General features: G+C 40.1%; 1 protein-coding gene across 1 annotated transcript in view; it reads left to right on the top strand.

Moving 5' to 3' along the window:
- Window positions 1-286: 286 nt before the first annotated feature.
- ttyh3a (tweety family member 3a) overlaps window positions 287-17513 on the top strand; it is a 24173-nt gene continuing 6946 nt past the window's right edge. Inside the window, exons 1-13 of the mRNA XM_017040729.2 lie at window positions 287-615; window positions 2015-2207; window positions 5214-5383; window positions 7681-7792; window positions 7952-8172; window positions 9191-9286; window positions 9914-9986; window positions 10448-10523; window positions 12678-12733; window positions 13185-13277; window positions 14056-14148; window positions 15296-15432; window positions 17371-17496. Of these exons, the coding sequence (XP_016896218.1) occupies window positions 2082-2207; window positions 5214-5383; window positions 7681-7792; window positions 7952-8172; window positions 9191-9286; window positions 9914-9986; window positions 10448-10523; window positions 12678-12733; window positions 13185-13277; window positions 14056-14148; window positions 15296-15432; window positions 17371-17496 (1379 nt within the window). The 5' untranslated portion in view covers window positions 287-615; window positions 2015-2081. The remainder of the gene's footprint in view (window positions 616-2014; window positions 2208-5213; window positions 5384-7680; window positions 7793-7951; window positions 8173-9190; window positions 9287-9913; window positions 9987-10447; window positions 10524-12677; window positions 12734-13184; window positions 13278-14055; window positions 14149-15295; window positions 15433-17370; window positions 17497-17513) is intronic.

Raw genomic sequence — 17513 nt, forward strand, 5'->3', positions numbered from 1 at the left:
CTTTTTGTATGTTCTAATGTAAGGCCCTGCATTTCATTTTTCCCCTTATTTTAGCCAGTTTACTGTGTAAAACTAATTTATTTTTGGTTTATCTTTTTATTTTTATTTTATTTTTTAATTTATATAATTTACTTGACTAATTATCTACTATTCAGTCCCATATCTCCAGTCAACGCCACGTGCCTTAAACAATAAACAAATACCCTGTCATTTTTGGAGTAATGTCACCGCTGTGTGTCGCTGTTGTGCTGTTTTTGTACCGGCGCAGTAAACTGAGTTCGGGCCGGGCCGGGCGCGTTGCCAGCTGGGTTAATGTCGTGAGAGAGTCTCCGTGTACTGGCTCTAGTCTCCTGTCTCACTCTGCGAGTAACTGGATGGAGGTTTAACTATAATGAGGTTGAGCCAGTCAGGGTGAGACTGCGGGACATGGAGACAGGAGACAAATGACTTAGTGTGGACGTAAACATGGTGTAACGTTTAGGAGCCGCGAAGAAGAATGTCAAGAGGAACAATAGAGACTTCTGTTTTTATTTATTTATTTTTTGTTAGCGGACTAAAGTAACCAGCGGCTACAGCGGCTAACGTTAGCTGTGTTAACGCGAGCTAACACCACAGGTATGTTTAACCATAACAAGTTTAAACGTCGTGTTAATTTGATATATTATTGTTAAGTAAAGTACAGTAAAGATTGTGGCAGTGATATGGTTCATGTGTACACTACAATAGGACTGGCGCTAGAGTCAGAACTCTGTGCATCATTAAGTTCACTGGTTAACAAGCTAACCAGCTAAGCTTCAGGTCCGCTAAGCGTAGGTCATGTAAGCAGGTTAGGTTTGTTACCCGCAACAGTGAGCCAGAGCAGTGAAACGGTTGTCACTGTCATAATTGCGAACTTGGTTATCAATGTATAATGCAATACTGTAGGCATACTGTATTATGACTTTAGCGTTACTTCATTGTTTCTTGTTTATCCATGCAGTTGCATGTTGATACTTAATTAACCAATGCTTATCTAGCGCTTTTTACTGTAGCCGTATAAACCACCACCCATTTCACATATTTGCAAACTTCCTTCAATTTGCACAATTTTAGTCGAACCCTTGAACTTTGCATTGCTTATCGGTCTTTACCAATCACACAAGGATGAAGTTTCTTGCCCAGGGCAACATCAGCGTGTACTGTAGCAGAGCCTTATATTTAGGGATGCACCAATACACATGCCAAGTACTGCATTCTTGTTGACTGAATTTGCAGATTGTAGGATTTAGAGCTAGCCTATTTCATCAGCCTCTGTGCCAGTGGTGAAAGTCAAGACGTCCTGTAAAGTGTTTGTTGAACTAATAGAGTACACAGAAAGCTTTAGGAGAAATTCAAACACGCTGTATTTTTCAGTACTTCACATTGTGCAGACCTAGTTGTTTACCTTAAATCAGTGCTTCTCAAAGTGTGGGGCGGGCCCCACTGGTATGGGATGGGACATGACAGGTGGGGCGTGAAAACTGGGAGGATTTTCAAGTACCATTTTCAAGGTTCAAGTGATGATGTCATGACAACTGCAGTTTAATTTTCTCTTTTTGAACATTTTTGTTATTCAATGTTGTTGATTTTGATTCATTACACGTTATTTGGTGTTAGTTTGAATGATGACCCCCAGATGTATCTGTACATCTTATCATGTTAATCATATTCTGTGCTCTTAATAAGCACATTCGACATATGGCAGTCTTCTGTTTACCATGTGCGTAACCAACGGTTGTTTGAGTCACTAATGCTCTTCTATTATCTGTAATCTGCCTGGTCAAGTGGTGTTAGCAAAGAATTCTTTTTAACCCACACACTTTCTCAGACTACAGTATGAGTCAAGCCTGTCTTACACATAAAACCATGTTCCTTTTCTTCCTCATTTTGATCTCAGCAGAAATTGCGCAGCTCTTTCCCATTTCTAAATGCCTCAATGTAAAACAGCTGCTCGACTGCTCGACTGATTTGTTTTTGATTCTTTGCATCTTTATAGAGACAGACCCTATGCCTGTTCCAAGTATCTTGTCTTGCTGAGTGGAACTCGCCAATATAAACTTGCCATGGCCGCAGTGGTCAGCTTCTCTCCACCATGGTGGGTGAATGTGTTGCACAAAACCCCTCATTTCAACTTCAGATTTGAGCAGACCAGCAGTGATTTCAGACCAGAAGACTGGACTTATCAACAGGTACGTAAATACTCCTCTTGCCTAGAAATCTGTTGGTTCGTGTTGTCCACCATCCTTTTTAAGAGAGGATGTTCTGATGCTGATTGTGTGAATTAGTCAGTTTCCTCAGGGAGGGATAAGCCGTGGACTGTCTGCACCTGTTCTTCACCTTTTGAGCCATGTTACCATCTGTTGGGACTGGTATTTCCGAGTCTTGACCTTTTCCAGACACGGCCTTTTGGCTGTGCGTAGTGTAATCTAAGCCACCTTAAATGACCCTAATGACCTCAAACCCAATTTCCCTCTGCTGTGATTATAATAATGCCGTGAGATCGTGCGAGGTAAAACCTTAAAGTACTCAGATTAATGTTGGTGAAATGTTATGGCGACTGCAAAGTGAACATCTAAGATCGGGGGGATGGTAGCATAACATTTGTTCACATGTTTAATGCGAAGAGAGATTCCCCGGATTTAGGTCAAGTTGAGCTGGAGGGTTTTATGTTGCAATGCGTTTCTCCACGTCCGTAGCCCTTTAAATATTTATTCTGATGCTGATCCTGATAGATTGTATGTATGCCACTGTTTACCCTGTTATAAAAAAATGAAAATGAAAATTGTATGTATGCCACTGTTTACCCTGTTGAAAAATGAAAATTAAAGCCATAAAAAATGATTCAATGAAAAACATATCCAAAAAGCCAAGTCTGGCTAAAAATGGTTGAAGTTACCCAGGATATATTTGCAATTTTCAGTATAAATTCCCTTTTAAATGTTTGACATATTTTGTCATTACATTGTGTTGCATAGGTGTCAAAGTGTTTGTCTTAAAAAGAGATTTTGACTAAAGTTTTAACAGTTAACTGGAATAAAAATAATTAAAAAAAACTCCCTTATGATGTGGAAGTGTGACTAAGAAAAACGAGAAGTGAAACACGGTTTCAGAGAAGTAAGAGGAGACTGGTTCCAGATGTGGACGTGATCAGATGTCATGATGTTACATGAACTGTACAAACATTCCTCTTCAATATACTGTAAAGGCGGTTCAGACGCATAATAGTCATAGCCTCACATTTCTGTGCTGATGTTTACATTTTCCAAAATAAGCAGCGATTCACACTCATCCCTGCATTTGTCACTAACGTTTGCTGTTACATCATGGTTTCTTAGTGGACAGTCAATGCATTTCCAGTGCAGCAAGCATCAAGGATTTATGGCATTACCTGGACAATAAATCAACTGAAAATTAGACTGGGATAAAAAACAGCCAATGCTTATTTATTCTTTAAGAGCGGAGTTTGCAGCATTTGTTTGGTTAGTGTTCAGATTTTGTATTAGTCTTCATGTTTAAAGGCCAGAGGCAAAGAATTACACAATTTCCTCTAAACACTGTATGTTATTCTGTTTACACAGGGTAAATCTGCAGGCTTTTTCTTAGTTAAACATAGAAGAACATCTAAACCCAGATAAAGGTGTTTAAAATCCAAATATCCAGGACAAAGAATAATGCCTACATTTATCAAAACAAAACATGTAACCATTGCATACGTGAAAGCGCATTATCTCACTTCCCTCACACAGTTATCTCCACAAGCACGACATAAAAGAGGTCATAATTAAGCTGGCCCGCTAAACTATAATTATTGGCCTACTGTGATGACAAGCTGGTAATCATTGTCAATTCACTGCTCTCATCCAGACTGGAGGGGAAGGCAAGATACATGCAGATGGCCGGGCCTAGAGCCGGGCTCGCTGTGGCTCTGTGTCATGGCGTTGATGCACACATACAGTAATAGGGATGTGATGCAACATATTCAACACTGCTGAGAAGATGTTTCAGTGAATCGAACGTAATTTGATCTGTTTAGTTGAACTAAGGGCAGCATGGTGCAGGGATTGTGTTGATCTGTTTGTCTGGGGTTTTCAGGGCTCCAGATTAGTTTTACTATGGTAATGCTGTTGCTCCCAACAGAATATTCAGGAGTCCATAAAATGTTATTATCCTGCAGCCTAGTATAAGCCATTATGCTAAAACAACAACGTACCGTTCATTCATAGACACTGTGATCTGCAAGTTTCTATTTTATAGTCTGCTTAATGGCAATACTTTTGTCAAAGAAACTTTTCCCAGACAAACGTTATGTCGAACACTCAGGTTCAGGTCTTTTTCAGGAAAACTCAATGTGGATTTTGTTAATTATTATTTAGTAATAATGAGGTTAATGGTTAAAGCTCACTTTGTGCTTTATTGTTTGATTTTGTCTTAACGTGTGAAATCGACACCGTGTTCATGGTAATTGAAGTTCGGTTGAAATTAACTCCTTTTTTTATTTATCTCTGCAAACGACATTATTTCTCTGTACAACCTGCATTGAAAGCACAAATTCTGGACTGGGAATTCCTGGTGTAAAGTAAATGGAAAGTGCTACTGATGGCTCAGAGGCCAATGTCGCTGATTATTTTTCCGTGAGCTTTGGAAAAGTTTGTTCTGGCAGACCGTGATAATGAAATTGATGTTATTACCAGTCTGTTATTCCAGAATCGTTCATGTTGTCTTTATTGCCCCATTTTCTCCACTCATCATTTTGAGATTGTCTCTCATTTGAAAGAACGCTATGTTTCATTGCAAGTCTGCAATCATCTCTGTGCTTATGTTTCTCAAATGAACAGACTTTATGTTCTTCACACACTGATTTTTTTTTTGTTCTTCATCACAGAAGTCCTCAGGGATAGTGTCTCTTGAATGTAGTGCATGTATTACTAAAGTGTCTGTTATGGGGGAAAACCTTATTTTTTTTATTTTGGATACAACTGTAATTTCTTTGTTGCACACATGGCAGAAAAATTCAAGTCCAACATTGTGAAAATCCCGAAGATCAGCATATGAGGCCTAGGTTTTTGGACGTGGGTCTCAAAGCATACTTTGATGAGCCTCTGGGAAAGGCTTAAAAAGTCCATTAAGCCCAGTGTTATTGACATGTGAGTGATATTGACATGATATTTCCATAAACCATTTTCCGTGTCCATCAGTCCATCCTGTTAATCGGAGGTGTGGCGCTCGCCTGTCTGGCCCTGGACCTCCTGTTTCTTCTCTTCTACTCCATTTGGCTGTGTTGCCGGCGGAACAAAAACGTGGAGCAGTCCAACGCTGACTGCTGCTGCACGGCCTGGTGTGTCATTATTGCAACACTTGTCTGCAGGTGAGTAGCCGTGGAGGAGCACACTCGTGTGAAGTCATCAAACGTTTTGGAATGTCCAAACATAGGGTTGCTGAGTCCACGCAAAGAGACCACTTATTCCGAGTAGGCTTTGAGAAAAAAATAAAAAAAATAAAAAAAACTTCAGCTTAGAACATCAGGCAGGTTCATGGCAGAATCGAAAAAATCATAACAAGTTGAAAAAGATAGTTACAACAAACTGATCAAAATGACTACAGAGAAAATAAAACAAAAATGTAAATGCGATGTATTTCTGGAAAATACGGTGCTGGTAGCTAAAGCCTTGTGCCAAAAAAAATAGTGAGAATTCACATTTCGCTTTTGCCAACACAGTAAGTGAGAAAAACTGTTGGTGAGATGTTTGTTGCAGTTTCTCTAGAAGTCGTGATTTCAAAGTATGCTTAGGCGAACAGTTAAGCATCCCTCCGAAAAGCAGAAGCTTGTGTTGTAGGTCTGGTTAAGGCTAAAGCAGTGTTGGAGTGAGCGTGCAGCTGCTATAGAGGGAATAATATCGACTGGAGGACTGTGGTAACTCATTGGCATCAATGTTTTCTTTTCCTCTTTGTCTCCAGATAGGCTGATGAAATATATGGTTTGGTTGCAATTGAAGATCCCTCTGAAGTTGAATTGTGTAACAATAGCAGTGCTAATAATATTCATAAATGCAATTTCACACTTATTAGAACTTAAGTATTAATGTACTGTTCTGGCACAAACTTGGCCCAAAGTTCCAACGGTTGAAAAATTGGATCCTAGATGGAGTTTTACAGTAGAGAAGATTTCTTGTTCAAAACAATCACATAACGATAAGTAGGTGTTGGAGACAAACTCTTCCTACGTGAAGAGTCTGTGCTGTATTAAACACTTGGTCTCGATGGTGGTTATTTAAGAGAACAATAGAGGAGTTAAACTTGTTGGTTTTATTTTGGCCATTATGAGAACTGTACCATCTGGCCACGCTCTTGATCCCTGAATACGGCATTTGTTTCCTGTTTTTCCTCTTCCTGTCGATGGGCCACTAGAGAGCCATCACGGGCAATTCAGGCGAGCACAAAGAGCTTGGGGACCAGATGAGTACAAGAACTGCATCACAAACACTGTGTCTATGCCGTGCTTTGAGCCCACTCGCAAATGTGTTTTGAGTGGAAAACGGAATTTGAATTTGTACCCTTTTAAATAGATATTTTATTTGCTGTTTTTTAAGTGCTCTGATTATTGTTTTCCACGCTATAAACTAAGAAATTCACAGATGCATTTTAGTGAAGCGGTTCATTTCTGCTGTGATACTGCCTCTATTCATTTCACACCAGAGAGAGAGAAGAGTTTATCAGCACTGCAGTAAAAAAAAGTGTAAATTCCAGTTGCTCTTTTATCTCCATTTAATAGATTTTGCTAATAAAATCCAGCTTCAGGGGAATGACGGAAGTAATTAACATCTGTTTTTTTTTTTAGTGCTTTTGTATTATATGAGGTTTACTGAATCAGAGTGGAACATTTACAGTCTTTTGTTTTCCATGTCTGGCTGCAAAAGACAAACAAAGTACATAGAATTATGAGATAATGGTTTGCTAAAAAAAAAGGAAAATGTTAGGGGAAACGTACCTCTCCTCCCATGCCAAAAGTATCCTGAACAAAACAATAATTTAGCCTAGAATTGACTAAAAATTAGCAAACGAGCTAAAGGTAAGCTAAAAATAAAGCACCAGTAGCTTTTAAAGAATGCTACTGGTGTCCAAATTGTAACTAGAGGTAAGCCTAAAATTAGCCAAAAGCTTAAAACAACAGTCATAAACCTATGGTCAGCTGTATTACCCAGAGGACAACTATACATTAGCACAAAAGTAGCTAAAATTGAGCTTAAATGTAATTTTTTTTCTGATAAATTTGCCTTTGAAATGATCCAAGCTTCTCTAAAAATAACTTGTTGCCTTGTAGTGAAGTCAACGAAACTAGCGGGAAATGGTTTTCCTGCAACCTGAGGCCTGTCTATGCAGATCAGAGCCCGTCTTCTTCCTCACTAGAGCCTTTGTCAGTCACGGGGTTTTGAGACATTGCTCCCCATTCCTCTGTGTTTCCATGGTTCTCTATAGAGTCTTTCTGCTTCAGCTCAAAGGGGTCCGTTGACTGAGGTCTGAGACGATAGGGTTAACTGAGAGTTCACACGCCCTTCCCACTAACTCGATGTCCCCCTCACTCTTGCTCCATCTCCGTCTCCTGTCTGTGTCCTTTTTAGCTAATCATTCCTCCTCTCTACCCCTGTCTTTCCTCCCTCCCTCCAGCGCTGGCATTGCTGTGGGTTTCTATGGAAACGGCGAGACGTGTGACGGAGTGAATCGGCTCACATATTCCCTGCGCCACGCTAACCGCACAGTCACCGGAGTGCAGAAGCTGGTGAGACCGAAAGCACAAACTAAACCAACTTGATAAATATTTAACAGTTCTGCCGTGAATGAGCCGTCCTGCTTTTGTCAATAAAGCTAAGCACTGATTCCACTGGTTTTTACTCCCTGAGTTTAAGCATCAACTCTTTCATCTTTTTGGTGATTCCAGATATATGACAGTGCATTCTCACTGAACCACACAGTAGACGACAATCTGCAGCAGCTTGAGAGCCAGTATGCAGGGCAAGCAGACTACCTGTCCATCACCCAAAAGCTACAAGGCCAGCTGGAGGAGCTGATCAGACAGATGGTCAAGATTCCCTTTTGGGAAAACCCCATCGTCTCCCTGGAAGAACTGGCTGTCACTATTGAGCTGTATGACTGGTTCAGGTTCGTCTGCAGCACAAACACTATTTTAAAAAGGGTTAATTTTCGATCATTTGCACAGCAATTATTTGGCTAAGTTTATTTTGGGTCTTTTTATTTCTTATTTCTGCAGTAGTATTCAGTTACCTTTTTGATTACATCACCTTTGTTGATATTATAACATTTCCAATGCTGTTTGAATATGAGTATTTAAGGAAACCTAATTCTATCTCTGTGGTTACTTTTTTAATATACTGAGCTTTTGCTAAATATATTTCTGACCTAGCCTCATCTATTTTAGCGCTCAACTTTCACATGTTTGTAGATAAATACATTTTGCTCAAGTTAATTATGATATTTCTAACAACCAGTGGTCATTTGAAGACAGCTAAGATTTCCTGTATTTGGTATCCTGAACAACATCCTCATTATTTTAGCATTTCTTTTACAAAAATAGAGATAATCTTCTGGTAACTCCTGGATAACCTATAATTCCTCATTTCTTGGCATTTTCACTGTGTAATCATCTAGCTTTTTGCTATATCTCAGTGACTCGTATATCTGTTTTTAATATGCAGTTATTTTGTCTGCCTGCGAGTATTGTTTGCCACAGAAACCTGGCTTGTATTTATTTTTTTTTTACATCTTGTTTTATCCTTGTTAACGGTCTGTGGGGGACAGATCCTGGTCTGTAGTAAAAACAAACAACAGCAGACTCTCTGCAGGAAGAGGCTCTTAAATAATTCACAGACCCTCAAACACTCTCAGCAGCGTTGTGCATCTTTAACTTTAGGTCACGTTGCAAGGTGGAAAGTTAATCTGAGGTGAAGCAGAATATCCTGTCTCTGCTATGGCCCTTTGAGGTTGTTCTGACTTTGCACGAATTGACAGGATATGCAGTTTCCTTCAAGGTTCAAACCGGTTTCTACGTAGGTAACTGCAAAGTTTTGGCGTTGGAAACAGAACAAGCCTATAAAAAAAGTGAACATGTTGCTGTGCTGTTCTCAGCCATGTGTCATTAATTTGTCAATTGTCCTCCAAGGTGGCTGGGATACATCGGCCTGCTTCTGTTTGACATCCTCATCTGCCTTCTGGTGCTGTTTGGCCTCATTCGCAACTCCAAAGGAACACTTATAGGGTGAGTCTCATTACAAGATCACGGCTGCACGGCAGCACTTAAGAGGAATATGACTCAGCCCTGGGAAAATGATTTCAGCTCTTTAGCCCCCCGCCAACCAACAGCAACATTACGACTCATCAGAACATCCCCTGTCATTAGACCTCAGTCACATTTCATTAACCGTCGACATCGCATTGTGAATTTAAGAGTGATTCGATGATGGCTGCTCTGCAGTAGGTTTGCCCTTGTTTGCATGTTTGTTTTTATTTGTTTGCTCTGACATTGCCACGAATCATCATCACCTCGTGAAGAGTCACCACAGCAGTAGTCTGCCCTCAGTGGTATTTGGTATAATAATAATAATAATCATTTACCTTTCACACCTCCTTCCTGTCATTATTTCATTCAACTCCACATACCAACTGCATGACACATGTTTTTCCACTTCCTCTTAAATTCAGCATAAATGACTTTAAGCAACTCCATCCTGCGTTCTCTTCCTATTTTGCATATTAAATATAATCCAGAGAACACCAGATTATGTTTCTGTATTGTGTATTTGATTGTTGATGGGTGAAAACCATTGAAGATGAAACACGATCACGTGCATGTCTCCACTCTCTCTCTCTCTCTCTCTCTCTCCAGGGTTTGCTTGTTCGGTGTGCTGGCTCTGATTATTAGCTGGGTCTCCCTCGGGCTGGAACTGGCCGTCTCTGTGGTAAGCATCTCCAGTCGAGCACGGTGCTGTTTCCCAGGTGAAGCTGCCTCATTCCGGTGTGTGCGTAACACAGTAGGGCAAATATTGATTGCAGAATTGGGAATTTAGTGAAGGGAGATACAATCTGTCCTGTGATAGGAATGAAAAATGAAAGAAAAACTTCAGTATGAAGTTTTGGGTCTGGGTGTAGAACATTTTTGATAATCATTGTGAATATAACAACCAAAATTAGATCTGACTGACGTTAAACTGGCATTTTTGTTTGGTCAATTATCCAATGAAATTATGTTGAAATCAATTTTTCAACCTATTTTACATATATAGTATATTCTGTCTAATTTTATTAACGCATCCATTACTCGAGTGAAATAATTAAAACGCCGGCTGTGGCAGCATTAACTTTATTCATTCGTATAAAAACGTCTTTCAAACTGTCCCGTCCCTCTTCTTTGTTTTCCTAGGCCACGAGTGACTTCTGCGTTGCCCCTGAAACGTACATCACAAAGGTGATTGATCAGTATGGAGTCATCAATCAAGGTATGAATAACATGCTAAGTGCGTGTTGCGATCGCAGTCGCTCAGACAGAAGTCCTGTTTTATGGTGAAGCAGTAAGAGGACACACGGAGGAGCTTTAGTCTCGTCCATTAGCTCATTAAAAAGCCCTGAAAATTTACTGCGGCCGGGTTCAGAGGGTGACGGGCCACCCTTTTAAACCTAACAGGAGCCTCTCTGTAGTGTCTCGTTCCAATAATTGCCCAATCTGTCCCAGGCCGGGACGGGCGCAGAGGAAAATATTGTGCCTCGGGTTCCTGTGTGAAGCCGAGTGTGCGAGAGAGATAAGAGAGGCTGAGGAGAGGATTAGAGACATTACGTTTCCTGCCTCCTCCTGTAGTTAATGGAAAAAGAAAAAACAAAACGCTTCTGCCTTAGAAAAACACTGTTTGTCTTCACTCCTCTCCACTGCTCAAATATGGAGCGTGCTAAACACATGAAGCATCGGCCGTCAGTGTTTTCCTGATGGATCCTGTGGTGTGTTAGCAACAACTTATTCTCTGTTGACTTTATTTTTCAGCTGCTTATGAAGCTGAACTATGCTCAGAATAAATATATATATACATATACATACTTTATGTATATATTTATAAAACAAGACCTTACCATTTGAAATGTGAAGATCCCCTACATGAACATTTAAAACGGCTACAATTAAACATTAAACTACAAGCCAGGTCTCTCTCCTGAGTGTGAACTTGTTAGCATGTGAAGCCGATACTTAGTAACAATCAAAGAAAAGAAAACCTTGTTTTATGTGACTATCCAAGGACAGGAACTGTGGTTGTTTTGCTGTTTTCCTTTTATTTTATTTTTTTACTGATTATTGCTTTCAGAGAATCTTTGTCCAACACGCAGGCCTTGTTATGACCAAAGCACCGGTGAGACCGTGCTGCCGCCTGTCTCAAATTTAAGTTTATTTCAGTCAAAAGCAGACGATTCATCTTCCCTTTTATGCTGCACTTTTCTCCACTGAAAATCTGCGCCGGAAATCTGACTCATTTTCAACCGTGTGGGAAGGCTCCGCACACAGCAATTTCTGTCCCCGTGTGCATTACATTACCACCGAGTGAATGTAACTGTGGCATATTTGTCACATGTTCACGTATCACTGACTCCCACTGATGGAGACTGCTGTGATCTGGAGGTTTTGAAAGTGGCTATTAGAATAATGTTAAAACCCTGAATCCAGTGGCTTGATTCAATATGTTGGACTGTTTGTAATTTGAACAAAGTTTTACCATAGGCTTTCATACAGGCTGTGTTTTTCTAGTTTTTCTGTAGCTGCTGATGTGTTTTGGCAACAGCAAATAAATAGGTGTGATAATAAGTCAGATCATTTCCCCTTTGGAGTTCAGAATACGCTCAGCATGTGCACAGTAAATGCAGCAGGCAAGGCTTTTAATGGCTGCAGCAAATAAACAAGACAGAGGGAGGAAAGGGAAATGTCCCTTCGGTGTGTCATTGCGGAGCAAAGGAAAAGAAAGCAGACACCCAGGGGAAGGGAATGCACGGTGAAGTGTGACACCAAATACAAGGAAACAAGAGTGTTTACAAAAGACAAAATACACAATATTAGAGATCAGGTTTTTACCGACTCTAATAACCCCCTGATTTACAGCGCTTTTGTTTAGAGCAATGAGCATTCGGCATCAGATTAAAGGAAGCAAAAAACAAGTCTGTTAATGAATGTGAATCCAGTCGTTACCTAATACATATATATATATTCTTCTCTGTGGCTTTTAAGAAGAAGTAGTTAAGGGGTAAATTACTGGATTGAGTGGACTAGAGTGATGTTTAATGGCGATTGGGTTAATAATGCTAATATGTTTCCTTCTCAATACACATCCACAAAAACACTTGCCGGTTTAAGTCTCCAACGAGTCGCTCTTTGCTGCTTCTCTTTGTAACAGTATATGTTTCACATGCTGGGATCAATGAAATATATCTTTGTAACAGTATATGTTTCACATGCCGGGATCAATGAAATATATATCTGTTTGTCTGTCTTTCTGTCTGATCAATCTTTAAGATATTCTATGGTCAAAAAGGTCATTATCATGACACAACATGCGGTGAGTGAGTGTGTTACACAGAAGTTCATTCATCTGTTTTGTTTTTCTCTTTCGGACTCACAGATATCCTGCAGTATTACCTCAGTTGCAGTGCGGAAAAAACAAACCCTTTCCAGCAGGTTGGTTGCTTATTTTGCTGAAAGATATTTAGAATTTTGTTGTAAAAAAGAAAGATTTGTTCCTGGTTCTATTACCTTTTTTCCTCCTTAATCTCCAGGGTAGCCTTTTCTGTTTCTCGGTGTTTATGGCACCCACCTGTTTCTAATGATATGCTGCTCAGATGCTACTGATGTTGATATGAACTTGGAGTGACACTTTAGCTCACTTTAATGGAACACATGCATTTCATGGTCCATGCTGCATGAATAAATCACATCTTTTGAGTGCTGCTTGGGTCCGGGTCGTGGTGCAGACAAAGAACCTCCGGGGTTTCAGCTTACATCTTTAAATTGCCAGGATTCATCCATTAAATCTGCAGCAACCATAAAAAAAAAAAAAAAAAAGGATCTTAGACGACATTAAAAATGAAGACATGAAATGTGCCGTTAAAGTTCTGACTCCTCCTTTCAGAAACTTTCGGCCGGTCACAAAGCTCTAGTAGAGATGCAGGATGATGTGTCTGAGTTGCTGCGCTCTGCCGCCAGAGAGTACGCACAGACTAAGGTATGTTTTTGTTTCGCTCTTTGCAAAAAAAAAAAAAAAAAAACTGGCATGTAATGACATTTCATGGTTTTGTGTTTCCTCATTCCTCTCCCCCCGGGGCCATGTGCTGTCCTGTACTATTGTAACAATTGTGATGAATGTGTCAGTAAATGGGACGAAGCAACTCACCTGCAGAGAAGTTTGGTTCACCCGTCCATACAAATATCTGATGACAACCCACCTGGGACGTCCATTATTTCTTTTTAGCTGCATTAGGTTTTCACTGGCCCGGTGCATTACTTGTCTTTCCAAAACACTTTATTGACAGAGGCACAAATGGGAGCTGACGTAGAGCACAGACACTGGCACGAAATGTGCTGAACTTGTGAAAACCTTTGTCCGTCCGAAACTTTTAATTCTTTAACGGTCGCACAACAGGATTAAAGAGAAAGGCTTTGTGTTGAAATTGTATCGTCTGTGGAGTCCTGTAATACAATATATTGTACGTACACCAGAGTTATGTAACCGTTGATTGTATTTAAACACTTTTATTTGGCAACAAAGCCTCTGAGTGTTGATCAAACTTTTGCAAAACAAGTCAGACTCTTTCTGTAAAACATAAGCTCAGAAATTTTTGGGGGGAAATAAAAAAGTTACCGTATGCTAAAACGTTTGCTTACAAAAAATAAGTTGAGTTTAAAGTACATATAAAAATGACTTGAGGCTCATATTTTTTTTTATTCTTGTCAAAAGTTTAAGTCTCAGCCAACGGATTTTGTTCTCAACATTTTATTTCCAGGGGAGTTTGGAGGAGATCCAGGGTGTCCTTAACACCACAGAGATCAGCCTGCACCAGCTTACCGCTCTGGTCGACTGTCGCAGCCTTCACATGGTGAGCAGTGAGATGAAGAACAGTAGGTGAAGCGTGGGTGGATGCCGCATGTCTGGTGGAATGAGGACCTGAGGATTGATCTGTTATGACAACTTTTGTTGTTGAAGCATCGTATGAGTCAACTTGTTTTATCTGCTCATGTTGCTGAGTACACCTGTCTTCCTAAATAACAGTTGGCATCCGGTGCGTGAGCCCTCGTCCCAGCTGATGCAGGAAAGGGGGTGGGGGGTGGTATTTATGAAGCCAGCTGAACAGTTAGTGCTTCTCTTTCACTTGGCTTTAGATGGTTTTTCCTTTTTCCTTTAGGCTTCCTAATTTAAGTGCAAAGCTTTTTTTTTTTACCCCACCACTCGTCTCATGTGTTCGCCCTTTTCTTCTTGCTCGTTTCTCTGCTCTTCTATCCCGCAAAGTCTTCCTTCTTGGAAATGAGACCGACCCAAGCGGAATATGAAATGCATTTCTGCTGTGCTGTAAATTGAAAATGGAGATCCTCAGCCGTGATAATGATCACCACGGCTCTCCATCCAAAAAAATCTAACGAAAAGTGAGCTGTCTTCCAACTGTGAGCTCATTTCTTTGACCTACTTTAAATCACAAGGGGATGAATTTTAAAGACCTAGGAAATCCACATGCTGAAATTGAAAAGGAGCAGCCCTCCCTTTTTCTTACTCGTTTGTGGTTTTTTTGATTTCTTTTCTGTTTTTTTCTTCACACCCCATTTCTTGACAACTGGTTACACAATATAGTAATACCATTAAAACTCAAATGTTCAAGCTTTGAGTTTGGGTATAAAAAAGATTCCATCTTCTTTGGTCAAGTGAGGCCAGCTTGTTTCAAGTCAGTACTTCTCAGCAGTGCCCCCCTCTTTTGTAGACGGGACTATTGTTTGCCTTTCTACAATTGACTTATTGTTTGCCCACCCCTCACTTTGGGAACCACTGTTTAAAGTAAAGCAAACTTCCCTATACCCCTTACCAACTGTAAGACCACCAACTGTCTACCATTATCTTCCCAACAAATACACCGTAGCATTCTAAAGAACAAAAGCCCTTACGCCTCAAAGACCTGGATTAGTTTATGAGGAATTTGCGGAGGAAACGATCAACTCCTGTTGCTAATGTTGAAATATATTTATGACCATTTGCAGGACTACGTCCAGGCCATGACCGGACTGTGCTACGATGGACTGGAGGGCGTCATATACCTGGTCCTTTTCTCCTTCGTCACTGCTCTCATGTTCAGCTCGATTGTTTGCAGCGTTCCTCACACCTGGCGCGGGAAGAGGTAAGACAGCCACCCTAATATTCTGGTATTTATTCTGACGTTTGTGAATAAAAAAATTAGTCTGAAGAGCCGTGAACTCAGATCTACTGATATGTTTCCTGCTCATAGACCAGCTGTGTTTACCGGGACAACTGCAGGACGCCCCTGCTGTGTTCCGAAATAGATTACTTCCTGTTGTTTCCACGCCAGCTTGTGTTGAGTCACCATGATTCTCTTTTAGTCATTGTCTGAGGGATGAAAGCGCGGTGATTTTTTTCCCCCCCTCCTTTTTATTAGCAATGCATGTTTAGTGAATGACTGTAAAGAAAGCAAATCTGTGATTGGTTCGATCTATTGCCATTCATATTAGTGAATACAAAATTGATCCTGCAAATACTCTTTTGTGACTACCATGAATACTGTATTTACTACAGTAATTAGGGATGTCCGATATTAACTTTTTCGCCGATATACATTCCGATATTGTCCAAACACCTAATTTCCGATTCCGATATGAACCTGTATATATACACCAATTCAAGAAAGCCTAGGAAACCATCTTCATGCTGTATAGAGATGAGAAGACTAGCAAATAATGGCTAAGAAAGCAGCAAATAAATCAAGAAGAATGAAAACCGCAAAGGAAAGTACAGCGTTAAATAACATAGTGTTGTAAGAATTTCCTTACAGAGACTAAATGAAATGCATCAATTGTTTCTTTTAACTACAGTGGAGACCAGGGGTGAAACTAGTAGAAGCTAAATTGTGGTTTTTGGGAGTAATGTTAATTAAATTTCTGTAATACTGTAATATAGGAAAGGGAATAGAAAAAGGAACTTGGGTTCGATTAAAAAATAAGGAAAAGTATTTGTTGTTATTCTGTTAGGCTAGAAAGATGGCCTTATCTGGCAGCCCCACACTTCCTTATATATATTTTTTTTAGATGTTTTTTTTTTCAGGTTATTAAGCTATCGCGTGACACTTTATCCTTCCTGCGGGCAAATCTGGGGGTGTGGCTGTCATCATTAAGCCAACGTGTAACGTTTGTCTTTTGAGGGTTTGTTCTGTTGTACAGTTTAATAGCTGCTTTAAGTATGTTATTCTCTCCCCTTCTTTATATATTTTAAATATTTTTATCTGTTCAGTGTATGAAAACTGATTCGTAAGCTGATGAGCTGAATGACGTCCATTAGAGCCTGAGCAGACTGCAACATGGTCAGATTTGGCTCCACGTCAATGAAGCTGCTTATCAGAGTGAGGCTTAAGGACTTCCTCTGGTGTCTTACATTTATTTTATTAATAATTTATCACATTAAACTAAGCTGTTTTGTCTAAACATATTTATGTGCTGGTTGTAGTCTGTTGTAAAATTCATTAATATGTATGGTTAGTGGAGAGTTGATGTGCAAACAATTCCACTGGTGGCTGAAAGGCTCGCACTGTACACACGAGTCTAAATGGTCAGTCAACTGGACTAAATGCCATCCAGCAATGACCTCATGCGATAGAAATGCAGGAAGTCGCCTGTGAGTGTCATCAACGCTAGAGGGAGACAATCTCCGTTTTACCAGTCTCGTCTCGTTTATCTCTCTAGTCATGTATTGTATTGGGACTTCAGTTTTACCAATAAATCCTAAGTTCATGCGAGTTTATTATTGTTTGGAAATTGTTTTGGTTTTTTTCAACCAATTCCACAAATTGATTTTTACATCCCTCCTTCACCCACTCACTACAGTTCTATTAATGTCAGATGAAATATTGTCTTCTTCACACCAAACAGCAGAGGATTCATCTCGTTTCCAGACCTTTAGAAATACAATTGAATTAAAAATCGTGAAGAAGGAAATAAATGGAAAACGTGACTATGCTGCTGTGCTGCTTTTATCATTAGAGAATTAGGACAAAGGTTCCCTCTGGTGGTGATGTTTAAAAGAGTAAAATATATGTATCTGTTTTCAGCAGTGACGAGGAGAGTGAAGATGAGTCCTTGAGCACCGGAGGAAGACAAAACCATGAAAATCTGTACCGGGTCCACATGCCCAGTCTGTACAGCTGCGGCAGCAGCTACGGCAGGGAGACCTCCCTATCTGCTGCAGCCCACA

The sequence above is a fragment of the Cynoglossus semilaevis genome, chromosome 17 (genome assembly GCF_000523025.1).
Source record: "Cynoglossus semilaevis isolate Cse_v1.0 chromosome 17, Cse_v1.0, whole genome shotgun sequence".
NCBI lineage: Eukaryota > Metazoa > Chordata > Actinopteri > Pleuronectiformes > Cynoglossidae > Cynoglossus > Cynoglossus semilaevis.